At 39.6% G+C, this 25,907-nt stretch overlaps 1 protein-coding gene across 2 annotated transcripts in view; it reads left to right on the forward strand.

Annotated features, from left to right (window-relative positions):
• JAKMIP2 (janus kinase and microtubule interacting protein 2) overlaps positions 1-25,907 on the forward strand; it is a 179,277-nt gene that overhangs the window by 118,686 nt on the left and 34,684 nt on the right. For both annotated transcript variants that reach the window (XM_082254242.1, XM_082254241.1), the window contains exons 5-10: positions 930-1,139; positions 3,031-3,129; positions 7,094-7,240; positions 13,477-13,617; positions 20,991-21,047; positions 22,785-22,904. In XM_082254242.1, the coding sequence (XP_082110368.1) occupies positions 930-1,139; positions 3,031-3,129; positions 7,094-7,240; positions 13,477-13,617; positions 20,991-21,047; positions 22,785-22,904 (774 nt within the window). The remainder of the gene's footprint in view (positions 1-929; positions 1,140-3,030; positions 3,130-7,093; positions 7,241-13,476; positions 13,618-20,990; positions 21,048-22,784; positions 22,905-25,907) is intronic.

Here is a 25,907-nt window from a genome sequence, read left to right on the forward strand (position 1 = left end):
CCAGCTAGAGGCTATATACTTATGGGCCATAAAAAGGAACCTTATAATAGTCACTACCTAATCATGTTCCAGATTGTTGGAATTTATATACTCTACATGCCACAAATGATTGGATAGAGATCTGGAGAATTTGGGGGCCAAGTCAACACCTCAAACTTATTGTTGCGTTCCTTAAACCATTCTTAACCCATTTTTGCAGTGTGGCAGGACACATTATCATGCTGAAAGAGGCCACTGTCATCGGTTTCCATGAAGGGGTGTACTTGTTTAGCAACAATGTTTAGGTTGGTGGTATGTGTCAAAGTAACATCTACACCAATGGCAGGACTAAGGTTTCCCAGCAGAACATTGCCCAATGTCCAGTGTAAAAGAAAATGCTATACTAGACCAAGACACCTCCTTCTATTGCTCCTTGGTGCAATTCTGATGCTAGCATGGGCACCATGACCTGTCTGCAACTACACAACCCCATACACAACAAACTGTGATGCACTGTGGACACCTTTCTATCTATCAGAACCAGCATTATCTTTTCAGAAACTTGAGCTACAGTAAGTAGCTCTTCTATTGGATCGGACCACACGGGCCAGCCTTTGCACCCCACATGCATCAGTAAGCCTTGACTGCCCATAACCCTATCACTGGTTCGGTGGTTTTCCTTTCTTTAACCACTTTTGGTAGGTCCTGACCACTGCAGATGGGAACATCCCACAAGAGCTGCTCTTACCCAGTCATCTAGCCATTACAATCTAGCCCTTCACATGAGATGGTAGTTACAATATTATATATATATATATATATATATATATATATATATATATATATATATATATATATATATAAAATAAATGTAACCTTATTTTTTTAATTGCCATTTTTTTTCCTACTAAATAATTTGAGTAAATGCTTTCTCTTGATGAATCTTTCAGATGGATGAAATTAAAGCAAAAGATAGGATCATCTTCTCTCTTGAAAAAGAACTTGAGACACAAACCAGCTCCCTGCTAAAGCTTCAGTTACAGAAGGAAGCCTTGGATGAGCAATTATTTTTAGTTAAAGAAGCTGAGTGCAACATTGGAAGTCCCAAGCGTGAAATCCCAGGAAGGGCAGGGGATGGATCAGAGCACTGTGGAAGTCCGGTAAGATAAATCTGTTTTTGACAGGGTAAAATACAGTGGTTTATGAATAACAGCTATTTGTAAAGGAATTTAGTCTACGTAAATATCCCCCATTTGCTTCAGTAACACTTATGGCTTCATACCTGCCTGCTCCAGTACATTATGCTAACACTTATGTCACATTAGCCCTGGTTCACACTTGTGATGCGGGAAATGCAAAAGATTCACTGCCTTTCCCCGCATCGCATCTCACTGCTTGGCAATCACACAGGGTCCATGCGATCTGCTGCTAGTGTCAATGTTAGATTAACGACAACCCAAAACAGATTGCAAAATGCAGCGTGATTGCCAGAAATGCATTGCATGGGTGTGAAGACCCATTCAATGCTATTCAGGTGCGGAGAAAACAAAAGGGTCCTGCACCATTTTGCTGTGGATGCAATTTGAGCCATACAAAATGTATGGCTCAAAATCGCACTGTACAGACATCACATGTTATGTGCGCAGGAATTTGGTGCGTTTCCTGTGCGACTCACATGCCGTGTTTTCCGCACCAGTGTGAACCTAGGCTGGTGTTCATTGTGGTTTACAATTGAGATGCATTGTGGAGGTGCATTAAAAATGAATGGCATTGCAGCACCCCAATAGACACAAAGTAAATAATTGCACGCTTCTGCAACAAATGGGTGTGAACAGTCCCTACAGTTCCCCCTTGTAATTTATGGGTTTTACTAGTTTAGAAATGGCAGTCAGTCACAGATGTTCCTTGGCAAAATTTTGGTGGCACTGCAGTTTCTCAGAATAGTGAAACAGTGTGGAAGTGCAGGATAGGGGAACCCTTTTAATGTAGTTTGATTATGAAATGTAGTAAAATATATAGAGTTATACTTTATTTGGACATTAGATGTCTATCCATCCATCTAATTTATATTACATATAGCGGGGACCCTTTCATTACTGTGTTTTTAAAAGAGAAATGTACGAATTCAAATATGTGACCATATGCCTAATTTACACCAGCAATTTGCACTAAACTCATGGCCGCTGGTATGCGCTGTATGACACATGGGCTGATCCATGAATGCAGTACTTTTTACTGTTACAAACAAGGCATTTTGCTTTGTCTAGGAGTTAAGGAAATATCTGCCAGCGCGTCCCCTTAGCCGAAAATGCCAGATCACGTACATGTACATTATCCGGCACAGCGGGGCCACCCTGTTACAGTGGGTAAATTTATCTTCACTTGTGCATTTTTGAGTTTGATTTGTCATAGCAAATAAAGTACTTTAAGCAGTTATGGCATCTCAGTGCAGGTTTCCGCATTATATGCACACATTGCAACAAGTATGTCTCACTATATAGTAGTAAAAAATGCTCACCTTACCATAACAGCTATGGAAAGATTTAGGTCTCATGCACACAGAGCTTAAGAAACCTCACTTATACAGGCAATCAGTGTTTTTTTTTTTAATGCCTGTAAAAAGCAACCCCATGTACACATGGGCGTTTACAGGTATATTTGAATAGCAGTAGAAAAAATTAACATAAGTGCGTCTAAAGGCATGTGCATGTGCATAAATATATTCCAGTGGCCAGAATAAATTAATTTCAGCTAGTAGAATGCATTTACACTCACATGGCATACTCGCATAAATGCACATAATTATTGTAACTTCAGAGGAGTTTTTTCTTCCAAGTTCTGGCAGAAAAAAATGCTGCTTATTTTTATAGGCCTTTGTGCATGTGGCCTATTCTAGCAGCCTGCTTATACTCTGAATAATTTTTAACGGAACCGCAAGTCAAAAATATGGGGAATCATACTGATAGACAAACACCAGGTAAGTAAATTGCCATGGCTTATTTATTCTATCATTTATACAAACTGATAAACCTAAACCTGTTGGCTTTTCAGGACTTACGTAGAAATCAGAAAAGAATGGCGGAATTAAATGCAACAATCAGAAAACTGGAGGACAGAAATACATTGCTTGGGGATGAAAGAAATGAATTGGTAATATTTTTCATTTAATTTATTATTTTATGGATAGACGTGTAAATATACATGAACGTAAAGCCTTTCTTTAGCCATTTTTTTAAGTTTTGGATAGATTTGGGAATAGTAAACACTGTCAAGTTTTTATTACTGACCAATTGAAGAGATTTCACCTGATTTATTTTCCTTGTGAAAAATGGTGGCTCTGCCGTCCGATTTTTAGATCGTGTGTACGGACCATTATGCTGGCCATACACTATACGTAAAATCGTTCATACTCGTTTTGAATAACGAACACTCGGCTGTGAGAGCAAACAATTTTGCCATCATGTCATGACTAAATTATGATTAAAAAACTGTTCAATGGACATAAATAATCAGTTTTTAATTTGTTTTGTCACATACGCCTAGTGCAAATAGTTTGGGTGAGAATACATTAACCATTCAATTTATGGTTAGTTCGGCAGAATTTTCCAACCTGTTCCTTTGAATTTTCGGCTCTGAAAAGTTGAAATGGATTTTCTATTTGTTCCCCTTAACTGGGCAGTCCAAATGACAGATTTTCAAACGATTTTTCAGCTACTGTATGGCCAGCATAAGTGCAGCATATAAAAAAACTAACAGGTTTATCAGACGATTGGCAACTTACAAAATAGAGAAGAAAATAGCGCTTGTCAGACCCACCACGGGTCAGGAGGTTCACAACACAAGGATCTGGACAGCCCAGAGCATCCGCTGCTCAAATTGTGTGGGAAGTGGGAAGAGGTCCGCCAGATGGTGCACTGTGTTCCAGAATGCTCAGAACTCCTGTGGTCGCGGGATCCTGAAGGGCGGCGGCCGGGGGTGACATCAGTGCTAGAGGCAGGAAAGAGGGGCATGGCTAACACGTTTCAGAGACAGCCAAGGGTCCTTTGTCAAAGCTAATCGGGTGCCTGCGCTTAGCCTCTATTTGTAGTGACAGGAGGCTGCGCCCATTTAAGGGCCAGGTTTAGTTTTCGGCAATGGGTTTTCTAAGCAATGAAGATACACAGCAGCGGCCAAGACAGACATAGTATGCAGCACATTCATGCAGCAGATATATAAAAAAACATCAAAATTTCATGAATATACATAAAGTTTAAGTTAAAAAAATATGATTACATGAGCATAGCAATTATATGTACATTATTATAATAAACTAATAGAAAATATTAAAAACTATGCCTATAGATATGTAAAATAAATAAAGGATGTGTAATAAAAAATAAAAATAAAAGGAATCAAACAATCCTAAATGATGTACAGTTCATTATTTTTTTTTTAAAAGGATATAGTATGTCAAGACTTACCAATATGTTGATTATATATCAGTTTGTAGCGGTTACAGACTTATTAAAAATAGATCAAAGCCTATAAGGATAATGACAACAATAATTATTAATATTAAAAATGGAATGTTACCCTATCGTATAAGATTAACCACTAGACTAGAGGGCATACATTTTAATTGACTTTAGATGTATGTTAGTCTATACCAAAATATTTAAAATGAATGGAGACCACATGACCAATCGAAAGTTTAAATGAGCGTATTTTTCTCAGTCTCTTCATTTAAGCCATGAGGGACCAGTGAGTTCAGGATGTATATCCAAAAGGTTTCCCTCTCACATTAACACTTAAAACATTAAGCGGAGAGGAAATAACTGAGAATGGACAGGATCACCAGTTGAAAATAAAGAAAAGAAAGCCTAAAAAAAGAAAATGAATGTACCCATCACATCTAAAAATTGGTACACTGCGATATAATAAATGTTTGCTTTTGTGTTTAATACCGCTTTTACAGCAGTTGAAATTACATACTTAAAAGGATGTTGGCCGAGCAACTAAATAATTTATTCACTGAATTGTTTGACGCATAAAAAAAGATAACCTTTTAAATATGTTCTGAAAGCCAGCAACTGGGAAAAAAAATGCTTATATCAGCAGTAATACACTGCATTTTTCTTAAAGTTCTGTAAACACTGGTGTAATCCATCAGGTTGTCCCAGGTATGGTAAAAGAAGAATTATGGATGGAGATGCTGAACTTTTCTTTTTCATGGATGAGCCCCTTCTGTAAACAGACTTTCCTTCCTACTATATGTATTATTATTAATTTACCTACTTATTCCATCACCTTTAAAATCCTTTATAAGGGCTCATGCACATTGTGCATCAAAAACACCGCTTTTAAAGGGCGTTTGCCGATTTATTTCTGCCTCTAAATGCCCCTCAGTTTTAGGCTATGTATCCACAGACACATAGCCGATACAGGGGTTTAGAGGCAGAGAAAAAAAAAACATCACTTGAGCGTTGAGGAAAGGAGGGTTTTGGCATAAAAAGAGCCCAACGCACCTAAACCCCCAACACTCCCTTACTCTATCCAAAATTTAAAAAAAGTTTTGCCTATAGTTCTATTTTAAGGAAACATAGACTACTCTTTGTCATATGCCTAAATACCATATATGAAGTATAATAAATGTTTTCATTACAAGTTTAAGGGTTCAAAGTTCTAAAATTGTTTAGGATCAGAAGTGTCAGCAACTGGTTGATTTTGACAGTTCCCAGTAACAAACATCCACCTTAGCTGTGCTCCCCTGCCGCTCTGTTTGGCTTTTGGGACTTTGCTCAAGTTATAGTTTTACGCAAGGTTATGATCTCTTCCCATATTGCAGCACTGGTACTTGATGATTGACCCAATGCTGTACTGTGGAGTGAGTCATGTGCTTCTTCTTATCCTGAAGTACAGGTATTCTCTTCTCTCCATGTGGATTGAAAGAGCTATGAAGGAGCGAAGATAAGTTGAAGTTGAGCTATTGGGGAGAAGAGTTAAAGCAAACCTGTTGCTTTACCAAACATGGGCAAATAAAGGTTCACTTTAAGCAATGGTGGCACTTCCCCAGAAGAGAAGTAGCAGGTCTTTTGTTAGCATGTGAAAGGTGCCTACATGTTAGCTGCAAAATGGACCAAAGTGTAGTATGTTGTATTTTTGTGGGTTAAAATGACAAAAGTAAAAGTGAATAATGCCTTTAATGGTTAAAGTGTTTGTAAAGTCAATATAAAAAAAAAAAAAACAAACCTGATATACTTACCTGCTCTGTGCAATGCTATTGCACAGAGCAGCCCCAGATCCTTCTTTTTTCAGGTCCCCTGCCAGCGCTCCTGGTTCCTCCTCTTCCCAGTGTGCCACCATAGGAAACAGCTTCCTATGGTGGTACTCCTGCAGGTGGGCACAAAACTGGATCGCGATCAGGCTCAGGTAAGTATAAGAAGGGTGAGGGGGCGATACACATCCTGAAACACTTTTTACCTTAATTCAGGGAATGCATTAAAGCGGAGTTCCACCCTCAAATCAACTTTTTACCATCTGCTTGCTTTAATGTACCTGAAAAAGAATTGGATAATATACATTTTTTTTAAAAAACATCACTTCCTGCTTGCATTGACTCCTGGGAGATGAGCATCATCGCTCCCAGGAGTCAATGGGCCTGCACGGGCCCTACTCGCCACTTCCGGTGCAGGCGCGTCAATCACTGCTAAACAGCTTCTGGGCAGATAATAGAGAGGATCACAAAACAAGTAGGGGAAGAATGGAACCAGAATGAATGGCACAAACCTGTCAGGACTGGAGTCCCAAGAAATGTAAATAAAAACAGCGGATGAGTAAGTTAACTAGAAAACTCTACCTGTAAATAAAATATTACTTTTTAGTGGACCAAAGATTAAAAAAAAAGGCCTGTACGACCACTGCTCAGCATAAGCAATGTGGCTAGGCATGTTTTCGCGGTGAGCAAAGAATAGTTGTCATAATGTCAGGCCCCAGACTGCATATTACCTGCTTATGTATTGCAAGGAAATTAGAAAAAACATATGAACTGGTTATTTTTACTAATTTATGAAGTTAGATTCCAGTATAGAGAGAAGCCATTTTTAAAAAATCATATTTTATTATGTCTTGTTTCCAGCTGCGGAGAGTCAGGGAAGCAGAAAAACAGTACAAACCTCTGCTGGAAAAGAACAAGTGCCTCATGAAAAGAAATGATGAACTAATGCAATCCTTGCAACGTATGGAGGAGAAGCTGAAAGTCCTTTCAAAGGAAAATGCAGAAATGGTAAGTATGAATAGCACAAAGTGTGTTCTGATATGGAATGTTTAAAAAAAATAAATAAACATTTGTAATAATTGGAATCTAAAGGCTTGAATTTTTGTAAGAACACATCTCACGTATAGTGATGTCGCGAACCTCAAATTTGCCGTTCGCGAACGGCGAACGCGAACATCGGCAAATGTTCGCGAACCACCATAGACTTCAATAGGCAGGCAAATTTTAAAACCCACAGGGACTCTTTCTGGCCACAATAGTGATGGAAAAGTTGTTTCAAGGGGACTAACACCTGGACTGTGGCATGCCGGAGGGGGATCCATGACAAAACTCCCATGGAAAATTACGTAGTTGACGCAGAGTCGGGTTTTATTCCATAAAGGACATAAATCACCTAACATTCCAAAATTGTTTGGAATAACGTGCTTTAAAACATCCAGTGTGTGTATACGATCAGGTATGATGTTGTATCGATCAGGTAGTGTAAGGGTTACGCCCGCTTCACAGAGACAGACCAAACTCCCCGTTTAACGCACTGCAAACAGACCAGAACCGACCAAAATGGGACAGGAACTGGGCTTTAAGGGTTAGGGTTAGGTTTAGTGTTAGGGGCTAGGGTTAGGGTTACGGTGAGATACTTAGGGTTAGAGTTAGTAACCCTACCCCTACGCCTCTAACCCTAACCGTCTAACCCTAAGCACTAAAAATAGCCCTAACCCTAACACTAGCCCTAACCCTAATTCTAATTTTTTTTCTGGTTCTGGACATGCTACAGAGCTGAAACTTCACAGGTACACTTTTTAGACCCCCAGACACTGAATCACACAAAAAAAAAGTTCTTAAAAATTGTCATTTTTTGATAGAGAGACAATTATTGGAAACATTCAAAAAAAAAATAAAAATAAAAAAAAATAAAAAATTCCTTTGGATTTAGCGTCTGGGGGGTCTAAAAAGTGTACCTGGGAAGTTTCAGCTCTGTAGCATGTCCAGAATCAGAAAAAAATTACCAATTAGGGTTAGGGCTAGGGTTAGGGCTAAGGTTAGGGCTAGGGTTTGGGTTAGGGCTAGGGTTAGGGTTATTTTTATGGCTAGGCTTAGAGGGTTAGGGTTAAGGTTAGAGGGTTAGGGTTATGGTTAGAGGGTTAGGGTTAGGTTTAGTGTTAGGGGATAGGGTTAGGGTTACGGTGAGATACTTAGGGTTAGAGTTAGTAGCCCTACCCCTACCCCTCTAGCCCTAACCCTCTAACCCTAAGCACTAAAAATAACCCTAACCTTAGCCCTGACCCTAACCCATCCCTAACCCTAATTCTATTTTTTTTTCTGGTTCTGGACATGCTACAGAGCTGAAACTTCACAGGTACACGTTTTAGACCCCCCAGACAATAAATCACACAAAAAAAGTTCTTAAAAATTGTCCTTTTTGATAGAGAGCCAATTATTGGAAAAATTAAAAAAAAAAAAAAAAGTAAAAAATTTCTTTGGATTTAGCGTCTGGGGGGTCTAAAAAGTGTACCTGTGAAGTTTCAGCTCTGTAGCATGTCCGGAACCAGAAACAAATTACGAATTAGGGTTAGGGCTAGGGTTAGGGCTAGGGTTAGGTTTAGGGTTAGGGTTATTTTTATGGCTAGGCTTAGAGGGTTAGGGTTAAGGTTAGAGGGTTAGGGTTATGATTAGAGGGTTAGGTTTAGTGTTAAGTCGATAGGGTTAGGGTTACGGTGAGATACTTAGGGTTAGAGTTAGTAACCCTACCCCTATGCCTCTAACCCTAACCGTGTAACCCTAAGCACTAAAAATTACCCTAACCTTAGCCCTGACCCTAACCCTAGCCCTAACCCTAATTCTAATTTTTTTTCTGGTTCTGGACATGCTACAGAGCTGAAACTTCACAGGTACACTTTTTAGACCCCCCCCCCCCCCCCCGACACTAAATCCAAAGAAATGTTTTTTTTTTTTTTAAGGTTTTTTTTTTTTTCAATAATTGGCTCTCTATCAAAAATGTCAATTTTTAAGAACTTTTTTTGTGTGTGATTTAGTGTCTGGGGGTTCTAAAAAGTGTACCTGTGAATTTTCAGCTCTGTAGCATGTCCAGAACCAGAAAAAAAAGATCATTTTTCAGTAGAGCAGGGATGGTGGGAACCCCTTTTACACCTATATGATCTTTTTTTCTGGTTCTGGACATGCTACAGAGCTGAAACTTCACAGGTACACCTTTTAGACCCCCCAGACACTAATCCAAAAAATGTCATGCCTGCCACCGTATATATCAGTGGTGGGTGGGCAGTGGCACTGCAGTGGGCACAGTACACTCTGTGGACCTGACAGTCACTGGCAGCCCAGGCAACTGCAATAATAAAAAAATATATATTTTTTTTTAAATTTGCAACAAGATACTGTGCCACCGTATATATATCAGTGGTGGGCAGTGCACTGCAGTGGGTACAGTACACTCTGTGGGCCTGACACAGCACTCACTGCAATTATGACGGAGGAAAAAAAAAATATTTTTTAAAATGCAAGGTACTGTGCCTGTGCCACCCGAAATGAGTGCACACAGTACAGTCTGTGGTGGGTCTGTGGCCTCTCACACACAGCGGGCAGGTAACTGCAGTGCACAATAGATATATATATATATATATATATATATATATATATATATATATATATAAATACTCAAATACCAGCCCTCAAAAGGGCTTTTGGGGACAATAGATATATATATATATATATATATATATATATATCACAGAAAAAAAAATTACACAAATACCAGCCCTAAACAGGGCTTTTTGGGGACAATAGATATATATATATATCCAAAAAAAACCTCAAATACCAGGAAGGGCTTTTTGGGGTGCTGTCCTTACAGCAGGAGTGTACCAAGAACACTGGCTAACAACAAGACCGGGAACACTGACTAACTGTCCCTAGCTATAACAGCAGCAGCAGCAGCACTTTCCCTGCTCTCAGTAACACAGAAATGATCTAAGATGGATGCTGCCCTTGCTTATTTATAGGAGGTGGGAGGGTGTGGGAGGGAGGTATGCTGATTGGCTGGAATGTGTCTGCTGACTGTGAGGTTCAGGGTCAAAGTTTGCCTCAATGATGATGTATAGGAGGCGGACCGAACTTGCATATGTTCACCCGCAGCGGCGAACGCGAACATGCTAAGCTCGCCAGGATCTGTCCGCCGGCGAACAGTTCGGTACATCACTACTCACGTATAGTCATACTATCACATGCTTAAACTCTATGCTAATAACATGTTAAAGTGGAACTTTACCCATAACAACATGATAAAAAGAATGCTCTTTAGCAAGCAACATACATTTCACATTAATAATTATGTCACCGAAATTAGTGTGTGCTGTAAATTGCCACCAGCATTGTTCCTGTTTCTACTGAAGCCCAGAGCCTCTGAGCAGCAGTAAATCTTTAGGCTGTCAGCAGATAGGCCTCTACAAATTCGGCACAGTACCGAGAATAGAGAGCAACTGAGCATGGGCAGAGCAGGGTGAAACGGTGTATTACTGGATTTTAAACAGACTAGGCACTTATTTTTAATGTTTTGCATAGCTATACCTGCAAAAGGGGCCAACCTGGAGTGATCTAGTAGGGCTTAAAGTGGAAGTAAACGTCCTTTGCTGCCACTTTGGTTGACATTTACTGCCCCAGCAACCTAGAGAGCAAATAAGTGTCCGTTATTATGCCTGACCATGGGCCCTTAATGTCATGATAATATTGGAAGATCTGTTGCATTGCACCACCACCCTAGGTTATTCATAGCATGCTCAGTAAGGACAGGAATATTCAGCAACATTTAGAACCATTGTGGCTCTATTAAAATGCCATCTCTGATAAATGATGGATCAACATGGTAGCCTGGCACCGTGCCCTGGAAATATGGTAGCAGTTCCTGGCTTTAGTTATGTCGCTGGGTGCATTGCACCGTCACACCATGCTTACTATGATAAAAATATGACATGAAATAAAAGAAATGTCCACATTTGCTCACTGATATTTGAATGTTTACCAAATGTATGATGCCCTCCGTTCCTAATGTGTTACAGACTAAAGAACAAAAATTGCAGTCTTCTATTTATACACAGGGTGTTGTATCTGCAAAGAGAAACTCCAGGAAGTATTTGAATTCATTGAGTCATTAATGGTTTCTAGAAAAGGACTGCAGCTGTTCTAAAGTCAGAAAATCTGCTCAGTATCTTAGCACCTCAATGAGAGCCTGTTCCACTGCGGGTTCCCTCATCGCACTCAACTCGCAGGCAGTTCACACAGTTCACACTGCCATATGCAAATCGCTGGGGGTGTCAATACAAAGTTAACGACACCCCCAGATCAGTTTGCATATCACAGTGCGAACTGTCAGTTGGGACATGAATCGGATCGCATAGGTGTGAACACCCATGCGATCCGATTCTGGTGTGGACACCAATAAGGGTCCTGTGCGAGTTTGGTCCGAATGCAATGCAAATTCAACCATACAATCTGTATGGCTGAATTTGCATTGCAAAGATATCGCATGGGATTTGCAGAGCAGCGAATCACATGCAATGACTGTCACTGCATATGTGTAAACCGACTCTCAGAGTATGACACAGCCCAGAGACACAGCTGTCATACTCCTGCTCAGTGGGGGATCGGCGGATCGATCCCCCGCTGAGAAAAACGGAGTCCGTCCAACGGACTCAGTGTGTGAAAGAGCCCTTAGAGCCCATAAAAGTCTGGCAGCGTGGAAATATATTACTGTTTTTAAATGTTTACCTAACAAAATATTAGTAATTCTGTTTAGTCTTGGTATACAAATATCAATGTCGCACTGCATAGCCAGCTTGGTGACGTCACTATTTCCCATTGCAGATCCCTGTGTCACCTGCTTACTCAATGAGCTATGGATTACAGCTATAATTGAAAGTCCATAGATAAAGTCCACTATTTAACCGTGATGATCCCACCACCGTAACAGTGTGTGATCTTCTTATATCTGTAGGGTGATCATCCAACAAATCACCTGTGACCACCACCAAAATGAGTGGTGAGTCACACCAAAATGAGAAGTGGTTTATCACTGTGGCTCCAGTGACCTCTAAACTAATAAAGATCAATAAGCCTTTCAGGATAGTAATCTGGTTCCTCAGATGCGTTTACAGCATTTCATTAGGTCTCCAAATGTTTCCCAGTCTCTCTTTCTCTCTTCCATGACATCACCACCATAAACCAGAGAGACACTATAGTGTAATATGTTTATTCACCGTATAAAAAGACATCAAAGGTGTTGTACTTACATATGTGTGTGCCCTGAAATTGTACAAATATTTTAGCCACCGTCTCGCTTCCTCCTCTCGAGATTGGCTTGCATTCTACCACCAGGAAGTCCGGGCCGGACGTGACGTCAGATGTAACCGGAAGTCACTGGCTTCTGACTAGTTTTGCAAATTGCGTCTTCAGGAAAGCGTGGTGGTTTCATTGTTCATCACTGACATCTGCAATACCATCCATTTGTACCATCCATACCATCCATCCATTTGTATATGTACCATAGCCAGAAAGCTGACCACGCTGGGATACATGTGTTCTTGTGCCTAGCATGGTCAGTTTGAAATAGGAAAGCAGGAGGACTGGCAGAATAACCAGGGATTCCACACAGAGGAAGCAATACAAAGAGAATAGAATACTTTTTAACACAAGTAGATGGAACAACAGGCACATTTCAGGAATATGAAATGTTGGGGTAACACATTCTTTAATGTTGACATTTCTATACAATTACAGCATTAAAAAAACAAATTATTGAAAAATAGAAAAAAATAATTTACATTTTTGCTTATTTATCACTTTCAAAATAAAAAGTACTATTGGATATGTGTTTTTATTAAGTCTTGCACAGGTTCTCAACCAGGGTTCCTCCTGAGGTTGCTAGGGGTTCCTTGAGCAATGGGCAATTTCTGCCTCTCAGATAAGTTCCCAATGACACTATTGTTCCTTTTAGCTATCGGTAAGGGGGTAATTCTTCCCAATGATGACAAGAGTAAGGAGCTTTCTTCCCACTGACTGTCACACTAATGTGTCATGAGTTGTAGATTTTCAATTTTTAGCAGGGGTTCCCCGAGACCAGAAATTAATTTCAAGGGTTCTTCTGTGTTGAAAAGGTTGAGAAAGGCTGGTCTAGCATAACCTGAGATTATAATATATGAACCTGTAAATAAAAAATCTTTTTTTTTTTTTAACTTCAGAAAGAGAAAATAACATCTCATCCTCCACTGAAGAAGTTAAGATCCTTAAATGACCTTGACCAAGCAGGAGAGGAACAAGAAATCGAGTTCTTGAAATTACAAGTGGTAGAACAACAGAACATTATCGATGATTTAACAAGGGTAAGATTGAGCACAGTTATATTTTTGTTACATGTTTTATTGAATCTTCATAATCCTAGATAGAATATTATGCATCTGAACACAGCAAAATTTTTACACATATTTAAAGACAAATTTGCTTTAATTTTGGGAGAACATTACGCATTAGACTGCAGTATAACATTGTGTAACAATGTCCTTAAATTGTATGTAAATTCTAATATTAACCATTTGACCTCCCGGAAGGTTTATGCACAGAACATATTTTGCTATTCTGCACAGTGCTTCTTTAACTAACAATTGTTCAGTCATTTAACACTGTACCCAAATAAAAAGTATATCATTATCATTATCGCACAAATGGTTTGGTGGTATTAAATTGCCACTTGTGTTTTCTGCTTTATAAACAAAAGAATACTGAACATTTTGGGAAAAAAAAAACAAATTTTTCTTAATTTCTGTTATAAAATTCTGCAAACAAATACTCTTTTTTCTCAAATTTAGGCCAAAATGTAGTCTGCTACATTTCATTGGTTAAACATAACCCAAATCAGTGTATATTATTTAGTCCATGTGAAAGCTATAGAGTCTATATATATATATATATATATATATATATATATATATATATATATATATATATATATATATGTGAAATTTAATTGATTATTCCTGATGTACTGACTGCCTATCTCACTAAATGGTCAGTACCAATATCCCCCAAATGACCCCTCTTTGGAAAGTAGAAAGTCCAAAGTATTTAGTAAGAGGCATGGCTTTTTAAGTTGTCTTTTTTTGTCACAATGTTTTTGGAAAATTAAGAAATTTAACAGAATTTTTTTCCCCCATTGTCTTTTACATACTGTCAATAGTTCAGTACAGCGTTATCATGTGACTGGTGTGGCAGTAATCAGGGATACTGACTGGTGACAGTATGTAAAAAAAAAATTACATAAGATTTTTATCTTCTCTCAAACTGTACTACTCTGGGGATGGAGAATCAGGGATTTATTTATTTATTTTTGATGATCAATGTAACAGCAATTGTTTGAACTGTCATGAGTGCCTTTAATTCATAAGTCATTTTTTACTATTGTGATGCTGTGATGGGCCCACAGCTACCACATGGTACAAGGTGCTGTTATCTGTCTCAGGTACCATATGATCACTGGTGACACATTTAACAGATCATTCACAGTAGTAAACAATAGATTCCATTCATGACATACTAGGTGACATGTGATCGCATAGTGATCATGTGATATCTGGGCCACTTACAGTAGCTCCATACTTAGTACTGCAATCCACTGTGTCCAGTGGATACAACGAGTGCAGAGCGTAGCACTGCATGCCCCAGGGGGGCCACACACTAGTAGTAAATGTTTTGCTGGTGGCTGGCAAGTGGTTAAATTTCTCCTATTTGCTCCGTTTTGGTCTGTAAAATATGCAGTTGGAAGTATGTGTTAAATCTGCTTGATAATTGGAAATTTAGAACTGTCCTGTTTACACTTTTTGTGTTATCTTAAAGATGTTATTTAGCCATCTCTGTTTTTATCATGGACTACAGAATGATTAGCCTTTATGTTGTAGAGATCTAAAAATGGGAGTAGTTACATAGTTTAGCAAAAGACACCATGAAGGGCTGATACCACTCAGTCCACAAAAAAGGTATGTTTTCACCGTACAGGCTTATGTTGAGTGCATTTGTGGCAGCTTAACAGGTATTCTGTACTTGCAGGATCTTTACAAGATAAAAAAAATGTGAAAATGTGCAAATGTACTGCATACAGTATGTTTTCTTTTTATTTTACCTTGACATACACTTTAATGTGAGTAGCACTGGTGACCAAACTGCCCAAATACTCAGTATTTGGAGGTTGTCAGTGGCTAAAGTTCAAGTTCCACTCATAGCAGCTACTGTTCATATTGGGTGTGCACGTTAAGGGTTTAAAATGTGCAGGTAAGCCAGGCAGATCAGTAGACACATTTAAATGCTGCTGACAAATAAGTTCCTTCCCCCTGGCTAGATTTCGAGGCAGAAACAGGTAAAAAATAGTACCTTTAGGTCACATGGGAGAACTCCCAAGATCAGCTGGAATGAGTTTTCACAAATCAAAATCAATTAAGTTAATTCTTTTGAATCCACCTTGTTGACAAAAAGAATGGTTCAAGTTCCTGTCACTGGCATTTTCTGTCCTCAGATAAGCTCACATATACTGTAAAGGTCATACAATATAAAAAAAAAAAAAAAATAAAAATAATAACAAAAAGGTTATTGCATCAATACGTGTATTGGAAACTACATTTATATAGTACATATTGTTTGTCAAAAAGGCTAGTTTTTGATCGTTAAGGCCCTGTTCACACCTGAGCATTTTTCAGCTCGTAAAACGCTCATCTCTGAAGTCTCAAAATGTCCAACAAACAAAATCCTATTCATTTTAATGGCCCCTGTTCACATAAGCAAAACGCCTGAAGCTCAAAAAAGTACATGAGCTTTTTTTATGGCAGATTACAAGGGGTTTTTTTAGATGTCAATGACTGCCTCCAAACACCTGCAAAAAATGCCTGAAAAAACGCTTGAAAAACGCCCAAAAAAAAGGCCTGAAAACGATACGCTCAGGTGTGAATGGAGCCTAATTGATAGTCTATAAAATGCTAAGTTTGCTGATATAATACCAACCCACGCCATGCAGTCTACAGCCAGCCTTTTTTGTTTGCAAGCTAGTCTACTAATTCAGAACATCTTATTTTATTTGACACACACTTCTCTTCCACTAATATGAATGCCCTACAGGCAAAAATGCTTCTCTGACCATAATGATGGGGAACAGTGAGGCATCACTTAAATTTTCCAACCCATTTAAAATTCTTTTGAGGGAGCAGAACACCCCTAGTCCACATGCACCAATTGCCATAAAAGTGAAAGACATGTTGCAATAAAGGATTTGTTCGATCTAGACCCTAGGCATGCAACAAAAAAAAAAAAATTCAATTTTCTGTAACACAGCGTGAATTTGAATTGATATTATTGAGTTATTATGCTTAGGATTAATGAAACATTGCTGTTAAGATATGCAATTGGAAGATTCCCCAGTGACCAGTGACTGGCTTTCTTTTTAAATGTTTCTTTGCATATTAATCTTTTGATCCATATTTAAATTAGCAGAGCCTGCAGCGACTGGCGTTATTCACACAGTGTTTCTGTGTACCTGTAGGGAGAGTTTGAATTTTTGCCCACTTTACATTAGCAATTTTATTTGATGTCCAACAAGAAAAATTCATGTAAATGAAGGGACAGGGGCGTTCTGCCCCCAGGCTCATTTTCTTTCTCAAAACCCACCAGTAGATTGATTAGTAAATATAACTGGGAGGGAGGCAAGGGAAGGATAGGGACCCTTAGCTTCTAGGTCTATTTTGTAATGTTTTTTGACTATGATTATAAATATTCTCAGACTTGTGACAGTGCTTGCCAGAATTTTAGCCATTTCCTTTGTTTGAATGACTGTTATATACATGCCAACAACTTCTGACAAACAGAATGTCATACATTTTCAAAAAACGTCTTTAATATGATGGTGCCAGATAAAATCAGGTACAGAAAATGTATATGTGTATGACTGTGATTATTTTGAGGCTTAACTCCAGGGAAAAGATATATTGCGTTCTTAAATTGGGTCAGCTTGGTGCAATGTAAGTATGCATATGTTTAAACCTGATCTGCCTCTGTGTAAGTTGTTATTCATTGTAGTAGCATGAACAGTGATGGACGCAATCTTTCAAGTGCTGTGCCGTTCAGAATCTCCACCTCGGAAGGCTTTGCATTCATTGAAAAAAATGCAAGGAGTTCTCTGAATGGCACCCATGCCAAGCAGGCAACACCCTGTGGTCAGTGTTCAGACATAGACCGCTATAAGGAAGTTTTTAGATACTTAAGCCTCGTACACACCAATTGTTTTTCTTCGTTCAACCCAGCAGTACTGAACGAAAAAAACCTGACAGCTCAGGAGGGGCTGCTGTACTGAATATCCAATGTTAGTACAGCGATCTCCCCTGCTGTTCTATTGTGTTCTGACAGGGGGATGGCCCCCCTGCAAGAACACTCTGGTCAGCACTCTCAGCCATTGACTGAGAGTGCTGATTTAGAGCCGATTGGCAGATCTTTTTCGGTCACGCCTCTTCGACAGAAGTCGGCTGAATGGATCAACTCCAGTACACACAGGCCTAAATGTCGGCCAGTTTCTACTGAACCGGCCAATGCCACCTGACATTCGGCTTTAGGTTACAGCTGCTCAAGAAGTGCTCCATATCTTCAGCCCTTTTGGTGGTTTGCTGTCCTTAACCAATGCCCCTTTTTATGAAAAGGCATTTATAAAGACATGCATGCCCGTATAAATGGGATGTCTTCGTAGTCAGCAATGATTTGACTTTATGGTTGATTTTATGTTGCTGAAAAACAACCCCTTGGCACAGAAATCCATCATTGCCAGTGGGCTTTTCTTTCCATTGTTAGCCAAAGGTGCCTGCTAAAGCCCAAAAGACCTATAGGCTCAAACCTGATAAAATCTCCATTATCTAATGTCAAAGGGTACATTTTAAGATATATTTAAAGAGGATTAATATCTGTGGTTTCACCAGTATTTGCTTAAACACAGAAGTCATCTAGCTATGGTAATGCAGCTATTCAGAGTCCGCACCAATCCCAAAGCAAAAAGGTTGCATCTTGAAGTGATATTAAACCTTTGTTTGTTTTTTTTTACCTAAAATAACAAACATGGTATACTTACCTGCTCTGTGCAATGATCCTCCTTTTCTGGGGTCCCCTGCCGGTGATCCAGGCCCCTCCTCTTCAGTGAGTGCCCCCAGGGAAAGCTACTCCCGAGCAAACCAAGTCTGTGTCTAATGACACAGACTAGGCGATATGGCAACACCGCCCCCCCCCCCCCCCAGCTCCCTCGTCACAGCAGTAGACTGGCAGCAGAGGGAGCCAATGGCTGCCGCTGCTATCAAACTGCACAGTATTGAGGGAGATAGCGCCGAGAGTCACTGCTCTCACGCACGTCACTGGCTTGTATCAGGCTAAGGTAAGAATAAGGGGGAGGGGGAGATTAGAGGGATCCTGCAGCACAGAAGGTTTTTATTTCCCCCACAAATAGAGCTTTCTTTGGGTGATATTTGATCACCTCTGCGATTTTTTTATTTTATTTTTTTTTGCACTATAAACAAAAAAAGAGTGACAATTCTGAAAGAAAACCAACATTTTTCACATTCTGCTATATAAAATTCCCCAAAAAAATGTAAAAGTACATTTTTTTTTAACATTTTAGGCCAATTTGTTTTCTGCTACATATTTTTGGTAAAAAAAATCACAATAAGTGTATTTTGATTGGTTTGCACAAAAGTTATCGCGTCTACTAACTACAGGAAAGATTTATGTAATTTTTATTGTTTTTTTTTTTTACTAGTAATGGCCGCGATCTGCGGTTTTTAGCGGGACTGCGACATTGCGGGGGACAGGTCGGATCCCTAACTGATATTTTTGACACTTTTGGGGGGACCAGTGACATTACTACAGTAATCAGTGCTAAAAATATTCACTGTTACTCTAATAATGACACTGGCAAGGAAGAAGTTAACACAGTGGGTAACCAAGGGGTTAAATGTAAGCCTAGGGGAGTGTTTCTAACTTGGGGGGGGGGGTGGGCTTTTGAAATGATCACAGAGACCTGCGGGGAACGATCGCTGATGCCAGGCGGCAATCGGAGCCGCCAGCCCCGTACATCAGAGTCCCAGCTGCCGAGTGGGGCGGGAGTGCACCTAGCTACAGGCGCGCAACCGACGTAGACCTACGTTGGTTCGCGCAGGAGGGGCTGCCTTCCGCAGTAAATCTGCGGAGGGCGGCCGTTGAGAAGTTAATCAAATGCAGTAGTCACTTACATTTAAGTAGGTACATATACACAACGTTCGACCTGCGCCAGTGAAAGAGTCAAGTACATTCGATCTTATGAAAAAAGTTTCAACTGTGGCTGTAGTTAGTCTTTTTAGGAAGTATGCAGGATAGTTCAATCCCTCGGGTTAGTGGAGATGGATGGTGGAGGTGGCTGCAGGCTTCATACAGAGCTAGAGGGACTCTGCAACAGACAAAAAGGGGTAGGAGAAGAAAAGCAGCGCCACCTCAGTGTAGATTAAAAGGTTATTTATTACATAAAAACAACGTAGTAACTCACACAGAGGAAATCGTTGATCAGCAAATGGTAATAGTTCTTCTGCAACACTGCAGGGATGTTCGGGAAGTACACTGTGGCGGCCGTGGTCCTGGCTGTGCCGGTGGAGTCCGACACTTCCTGTGGTTCTGGCAGCGTTCAGTATCCAGGCTTACATCCAATAGTGGCAGGGGGGTGCTCGCGTTCGGAGCATGCGTGCTCCTTCCTCAGGCAAACCTGAGGAAGGAGCACGCATGCTCCGAACGCGAGCACCCCCCTGCCACTATTGGATGTAAGCCTGGATACTGAACGCTGCCAGAACCACAGGAAGTGTCGGACTCCACCGGCACAGCCAGGACCACGGCCGCCACAGTGTACTTCCCGAACATCCCTGCAGTGTTGCAGAAGAACTATTACCATTTGCTGATCAACGATTTCCTCTGTGTGAGTTACTACGTTGTTTTTATGTAATAAATAACCTTTTAATCTACACTGAGGTGGCGCTGCTTTTCTTCTCCTACCACTTACATTTAAGTAGGACACTTTATTTGTTTTTATGTATAAATATTTTTTTATTTTATTCTTTGATAATTACTTTGACATATTATACACCTGTTGAATGATGCACATTATTGATTTGTGTGTGGATTTTGCACATTTATTTCAAATATTTTTTTTTTTTACAGTTAGGATTATTAGTTCACATGTATTTGTATTTGTTTAAGCATGAGTGTTTACATATATACATTGTCATATGTGTTATTTCACTGCTTCCTTTCTATTAGATATAGCGCCACTCCATACCTTTTTTGTAATATTTTCTGTGCATGTGGTGACACTACAGGGATTGGCTGCTGTATCTAGCTTCATAATTTTTATTTACGTTTCATTTTCTTTTTTATCACTTAGTAGCGCATTGGTATCTTTTCTTTACAATCTTTTTATATGGACTATAAACTGAAGGACTTATGAATAAATGGTTGTGGAATTATTTTCTGAGTTTCCATTATTTTTTATGGGGAAATTCGCTTTGATATACAAGTGATTTGGATTACAAGCATGTTTCTGGGAACGAATTAGGCTCGCAATCCAAGGTTTTACCATATTATTTTTAAGCCCAAAATGCTTTCTATTTATGTTTTGTGCCGGAGTATTGTTCTGCAGATTTAAATGTTTCTATTTGTTTTCTAGGATAGAGAGAAATTAATTCGACGAAAGAAGCATAAAAGAAGCTCCAAGCCTATAAAGGTATGAGCCATAGGTCCTATACATATGCATTGTAGTAAAGAACTCTGCATGCTTTCCCGATTCTCAGCAAAAGATTTCCACATGCATGGCAGAAATGGCGTATTGAGCTCAATGGCTTAATATACAGAAACTTGAATAACCACAGGAAGGACTGGACTGAACGCAGATGCTGTTACCTTCATTGTAATCTTACTACTGCTGTTGTATTGATGAGACACATACACTATATATACTGTATGTTACTAGTGCAGAATTTCTAATGTTTTTTTTTTTTTTTTTTAAAGAGAGGCAAAAACTTCTACACAGCAGTGGTAGTGGGTTAATTGTATTGCAAACCTTGGGCTGTTTTTATTCCATATTGTCAATTTAATTGGCCCATTAAAAAAAAAAAAAAATATCAGTGCACACAGATATTTAGGATTTGCTTGTGACACAGGTTTATAAACTATTTTTGCTGGAATTGAAGCACAGTGTATGCTTCTTAGGCATGTGTACACCCTTTTGCAAATTACTAATATGGTGGCAGATAATATAAAAACAAAATACTTCAGGTATAGGGAGTGTGCATATATACTATATTTTATTGCTAATGATGATAATGATAATGAAGGAAAACTTTTGGAACAAATTAAACTTTTGTGTTGAGGTTACCCACATTACCATGTTGTTGTATGGCTTTCCTAGACAGTGGAGCTCCGATGCATATGCGTTGCAACAAAATGCATTGCACAGTAACACACTACCTTGCACTGTGGTAGGTTGCCTCAGGAAAAAATGCTTTGTTTCTTTTTTGTCTGTTCTGGTTCATTGGCAGCACATTCAAAATAAATTGGCTATCTTAACCCAACGCACATGCGTGAAAAAAAAAGGGCTGCCTTAACACAGCACACATGCGTGTAACTCAATGCCTGTTAGCATGTGTCTTTATTACTAATGCAACAAACAAGAAAAGTGTAAATTGGTTCTAAATTAGAGCAATACAATGGCTGCCATTGCTGACCACTTTCTGGAAAAGTCAAAAGTCTTGAAAAGGTCAGATTGGTTTGAATTGAAATTGACAGACCTGTGGGCCCTTCTTGGAGCTTGGGGCCTCAGGCAGCCACCCAATCTGCTCTGATTATACAAATGATGGTGAAGATGATCAACAACCATGGACATACCCAGAAAAAACTTTGTAAAAACCCCTCAATGCAAATGTCCCCCATTCAGCACCTATTAGCTATATGTTTGAATTCTTTCCATGCAATCAGATAAAACAGTAGTGTAAATTTTCAGTTACTGCTAATGAGGTGAAGTCTCTCTCGCGTCTCTCAGAAATAAACTTTGTTTCCCCATTTTCTGAATTTATATTTTTGACCCAACTGCCTGAATTGATATTTTGATTATAAATAGGGTGAATCTTACTACCTGAATTGATATCCTTTTATACAAAAGGGTAGTAGGTATGATGAGCCTGAAATAACATGACTACTGCTCTTCTACTTCTACTTATTTATTAAACTTGTTCTTCTTCTACATATGAAACACAAACATATTTATTACTAGTTTCAGGGTTCCTAACAATTCTCTATACTTTGATAGAATTGTTACAAGGAGAAGAAAAATCTCCCCACCTTATACATTGTGCCAATCAATTGATTAACTAGGAACAGATTCCTTTCTTTTTGGAATTTAAGCACAATAAAAGATGTGACTTCCTTAGGTTCTACTAAGTTTATTTCACTGCAATTGTTGCAGAGACACCTAGTGGACACTGTGTTTGGTTACGATGATGATTCAATGGATTCAGAAACGTCCTCAGTTGCATCCTATCGAACAGACAGAACACCAGCCACGCCTGATGATGACTTGGATGAGGTAACTTGGAGCGATTTCTGATACTTTATACTAAGGTCTGGGTTTTGCATTTGTATTGCAATTACCATTCGCCAGATGGCTTTTACTCTTCATATTTTTTAGAGTTGTTTTCTGAACTCCACATTTTTTAGCATTTTTTCATATTAGTAGATGCACCTGCATCCCTCCGCAGAGTCAGTAGGTCCCCAGCACTAAAGCTGAACTCCAGCCTATCAGTCTTGCACAGTTGTACATGTTCCATTTTTTTACTGTGTACTGCAAGCTCCCCACAGTGTGCAGTAGAATCTGCAGCAAGTCAAATGGAGCCCACCTCCTGGATGGAGGAAGTCCAGCATCATCTAACCAAACTGTCCCTGGCTTGCCCCTCCATTTACACTGCCTCTGCCAGCTTGCCTTCTTTCCATAGTGCATCCTGGTGTCATCTCTTCCCCAGGTAAGTGACACATACATACCCGGCCATCCTCATGATGTAAAAGAAATTGTGATACATCAGACCAGGACACCTTCTTCCATTGCTCTGATGCTCACATACCCATTGCTGCATGTTAGTACCAGGTTGCAGTCCACCAGGAGGTAAAAAAGCTGGGGTCTAGTAGCAGATTAGCAGGTAGGGATCAAGCAGAAGCATAGTCAGTAAAGAAGCCAAAGGTCAATAACAAGTGGTCACAAGTTGGGATTAGGCAGAAGTGTAGTCAAGAACAATCCAAAAGTCTGTAAAGAGTGGTAGCGGAGATTTGGAAAGCAGCATGTGCGATAAGAGCGAGATATTGGCTGGAGAGAGCACAATAATCTGGCAAGCAAGAAGTGCAAAGGCATGGCTTAAATAGGAAGTTCATTGGAGGAGCAAGGAGTCCAAGGTTTAGCAGGAACAAGGCACAAGGCAGGTTTGTCTAATGGATCAGGCAAGGTGCGCTTCAGCATATCAGGTGGCTCAGCAAAAATAGACATCACCAGACACAGCGGAGGTCACCGGTTCAGACCTGGGTCCAGACACACTGACAGGTCTGAGGCTATCTTCCTTGGATCACTTTTGGTAGCACTTGACAACTGTAGGGTGGGAACATCCCACAAAAGATGCACCCAGTTGTCTAGCCATTTCAGTTTGGCCCTTGTCAAAGTTGCTCAAAATCCTTACGCTTGACCATTTTTTCTACTTTTAACACATCAACTTCCAGGACAACATGTTCACTTGTTGCCTGAACTATACCACCCACTTTCAGATGCCATTGTACCGAGATAACCAATGTTATTCAGTTTACCCATCAGTGGTCATAAAGTTATATTTATATATATATATATATATATATATATATATATATATATACATACATTGGGGAAAATAATTATTTGGTCCCCTGTAGATTCTTTAAGTTTGCCTACTTACAAAGAAATGAATGGTCTATAATTTTTATCATAGGTGCATTTTAAATGATTGAGACAGAATATCTACCAAAAATGCAGAAAAAAAACACATACTATAAATAAAGGTACAGTTTAGTGAGTAAAATAAGTATTTGATCCCCAAGCAAAACATGACTAGTAGTTTGTGACCAGATTTGCACTCATTTTAGGAATGATTTTGGTCCATTCTTCTTTACAGATCTTTTCTAAATCCTTAAGGTTTCTTGGCTGTCTCTTGGCAACTCGGAGTTTCAGCTTCCTCCATACATTTTCCATAGGATTAAGGTCTGGAGACTAGGCCACTCCCTGACCTTAATGTGCTTCTTCTTGAGCCACACTTTTGTTGCCTTGGCGGTATGTTTTGGGTCATTGTCATGCTGGAAGACCCATCCACGACCCATCTTCAGTGTTCTGGCTGAGGAAAGAAGGTTCTCATCCAAAATTTTACAAAATTTGACCCCATCCATTGGCCCCTCAAAGTCTGCCTGTACCTTTAGCAGAGAAAAGGCCCCAAAGCATCATGTTTCCACCTCTGTGCTTTACTGTAGGGAGGGTGTTCTTAGGGTCATAGTCAGCGTTTTTCTTCTTCCCTTCAGCATGACAATGACCCAAAACATACCACCAAGGCAAGAAAGGAGTGGCTCAAGAATATAGCACATTAAGGTCATGGAGTGGCCTAGCCAGTCTCCAGATGTTAATCCCATAGAAAATTTATGGAAGGAGCTGAAACTTCGAGTTGCCAAGCGACAGCCAAGAACCCATAAGGAGAAGATCTTTAAAAAAGAGTGGAGAAAAATCCCTCCTATGATGTGTGCAAACCTGGTCACTAAATACGAGAAATGTCTTACCTCTGTGCTAGCCAACAAGGGTTTTTCCACCAAGTACTAACTCATGTTTGGCTTGGGGATCAAATACTTATCTTACTCTCTGATACATTTGTATCATGTGTTTTTTCTGGATTTTGGTTGATATTCTGTCTCTCGTCTGTCGGTCCTAATTTTTATGGATAGTCTACTGATGGGAATGGTATCAGCTGATTGGAGAAAAGCCAACGTGGTACCAATATTTAAAAAGGGGCCGAGATATATCCCTGGGATTTACAGGACGGTTAGCCTGACATCAATAGTCTGCAAGCTATTGGAGGGGATGATAAGGGACTATATAAAATACTTTAGTAATGAAAACGGTACCATTAGTAATCAGCATGGATTCATGAAAAATTGCTCTTGCCAGGCCAACCTAGTAACCTTCTATGAAGAAGTGAGCCGCTATCTAGATAAAGGAAGGCCTGTGGATGTGGTATATCGGGATTTTGCAAAGGCATTTGATACAGTTTCCCACAAATGTTTACTGTACAAGCTAAGGTACGTAGGTATAGACCATAGGGCGAGTACCTTGAATAAAAACTGACTTCAGTGGTGAGTCCAAAGGGTGGGGATAAATGGGGAGTACTCGGAATGGTCTGGTGTGGAGAGCGGGGTCCCCCCCAGGATCTGTCCTGGGGCCAGTCCTGTTTAATTTATTAATAAACAACCTAGAGGATGCTTAATCTCCGTATTTGCGGACAATAATAAATTAAGCCGGGCAATAACTTCTACGCAG

This window comes from Pelophylax lessonae (genome assembly GCF_965119305.1).
Source record: "Pelophylax lessonae genome assembly, chromosome: 4".
In the NCBI taxonomy this organism is placed as follows: Eukaryota; Metazoa; Chordata; class Amphibia; order Anura; family Ranidae; genus Pelophylax; species Pelophylax lessonae.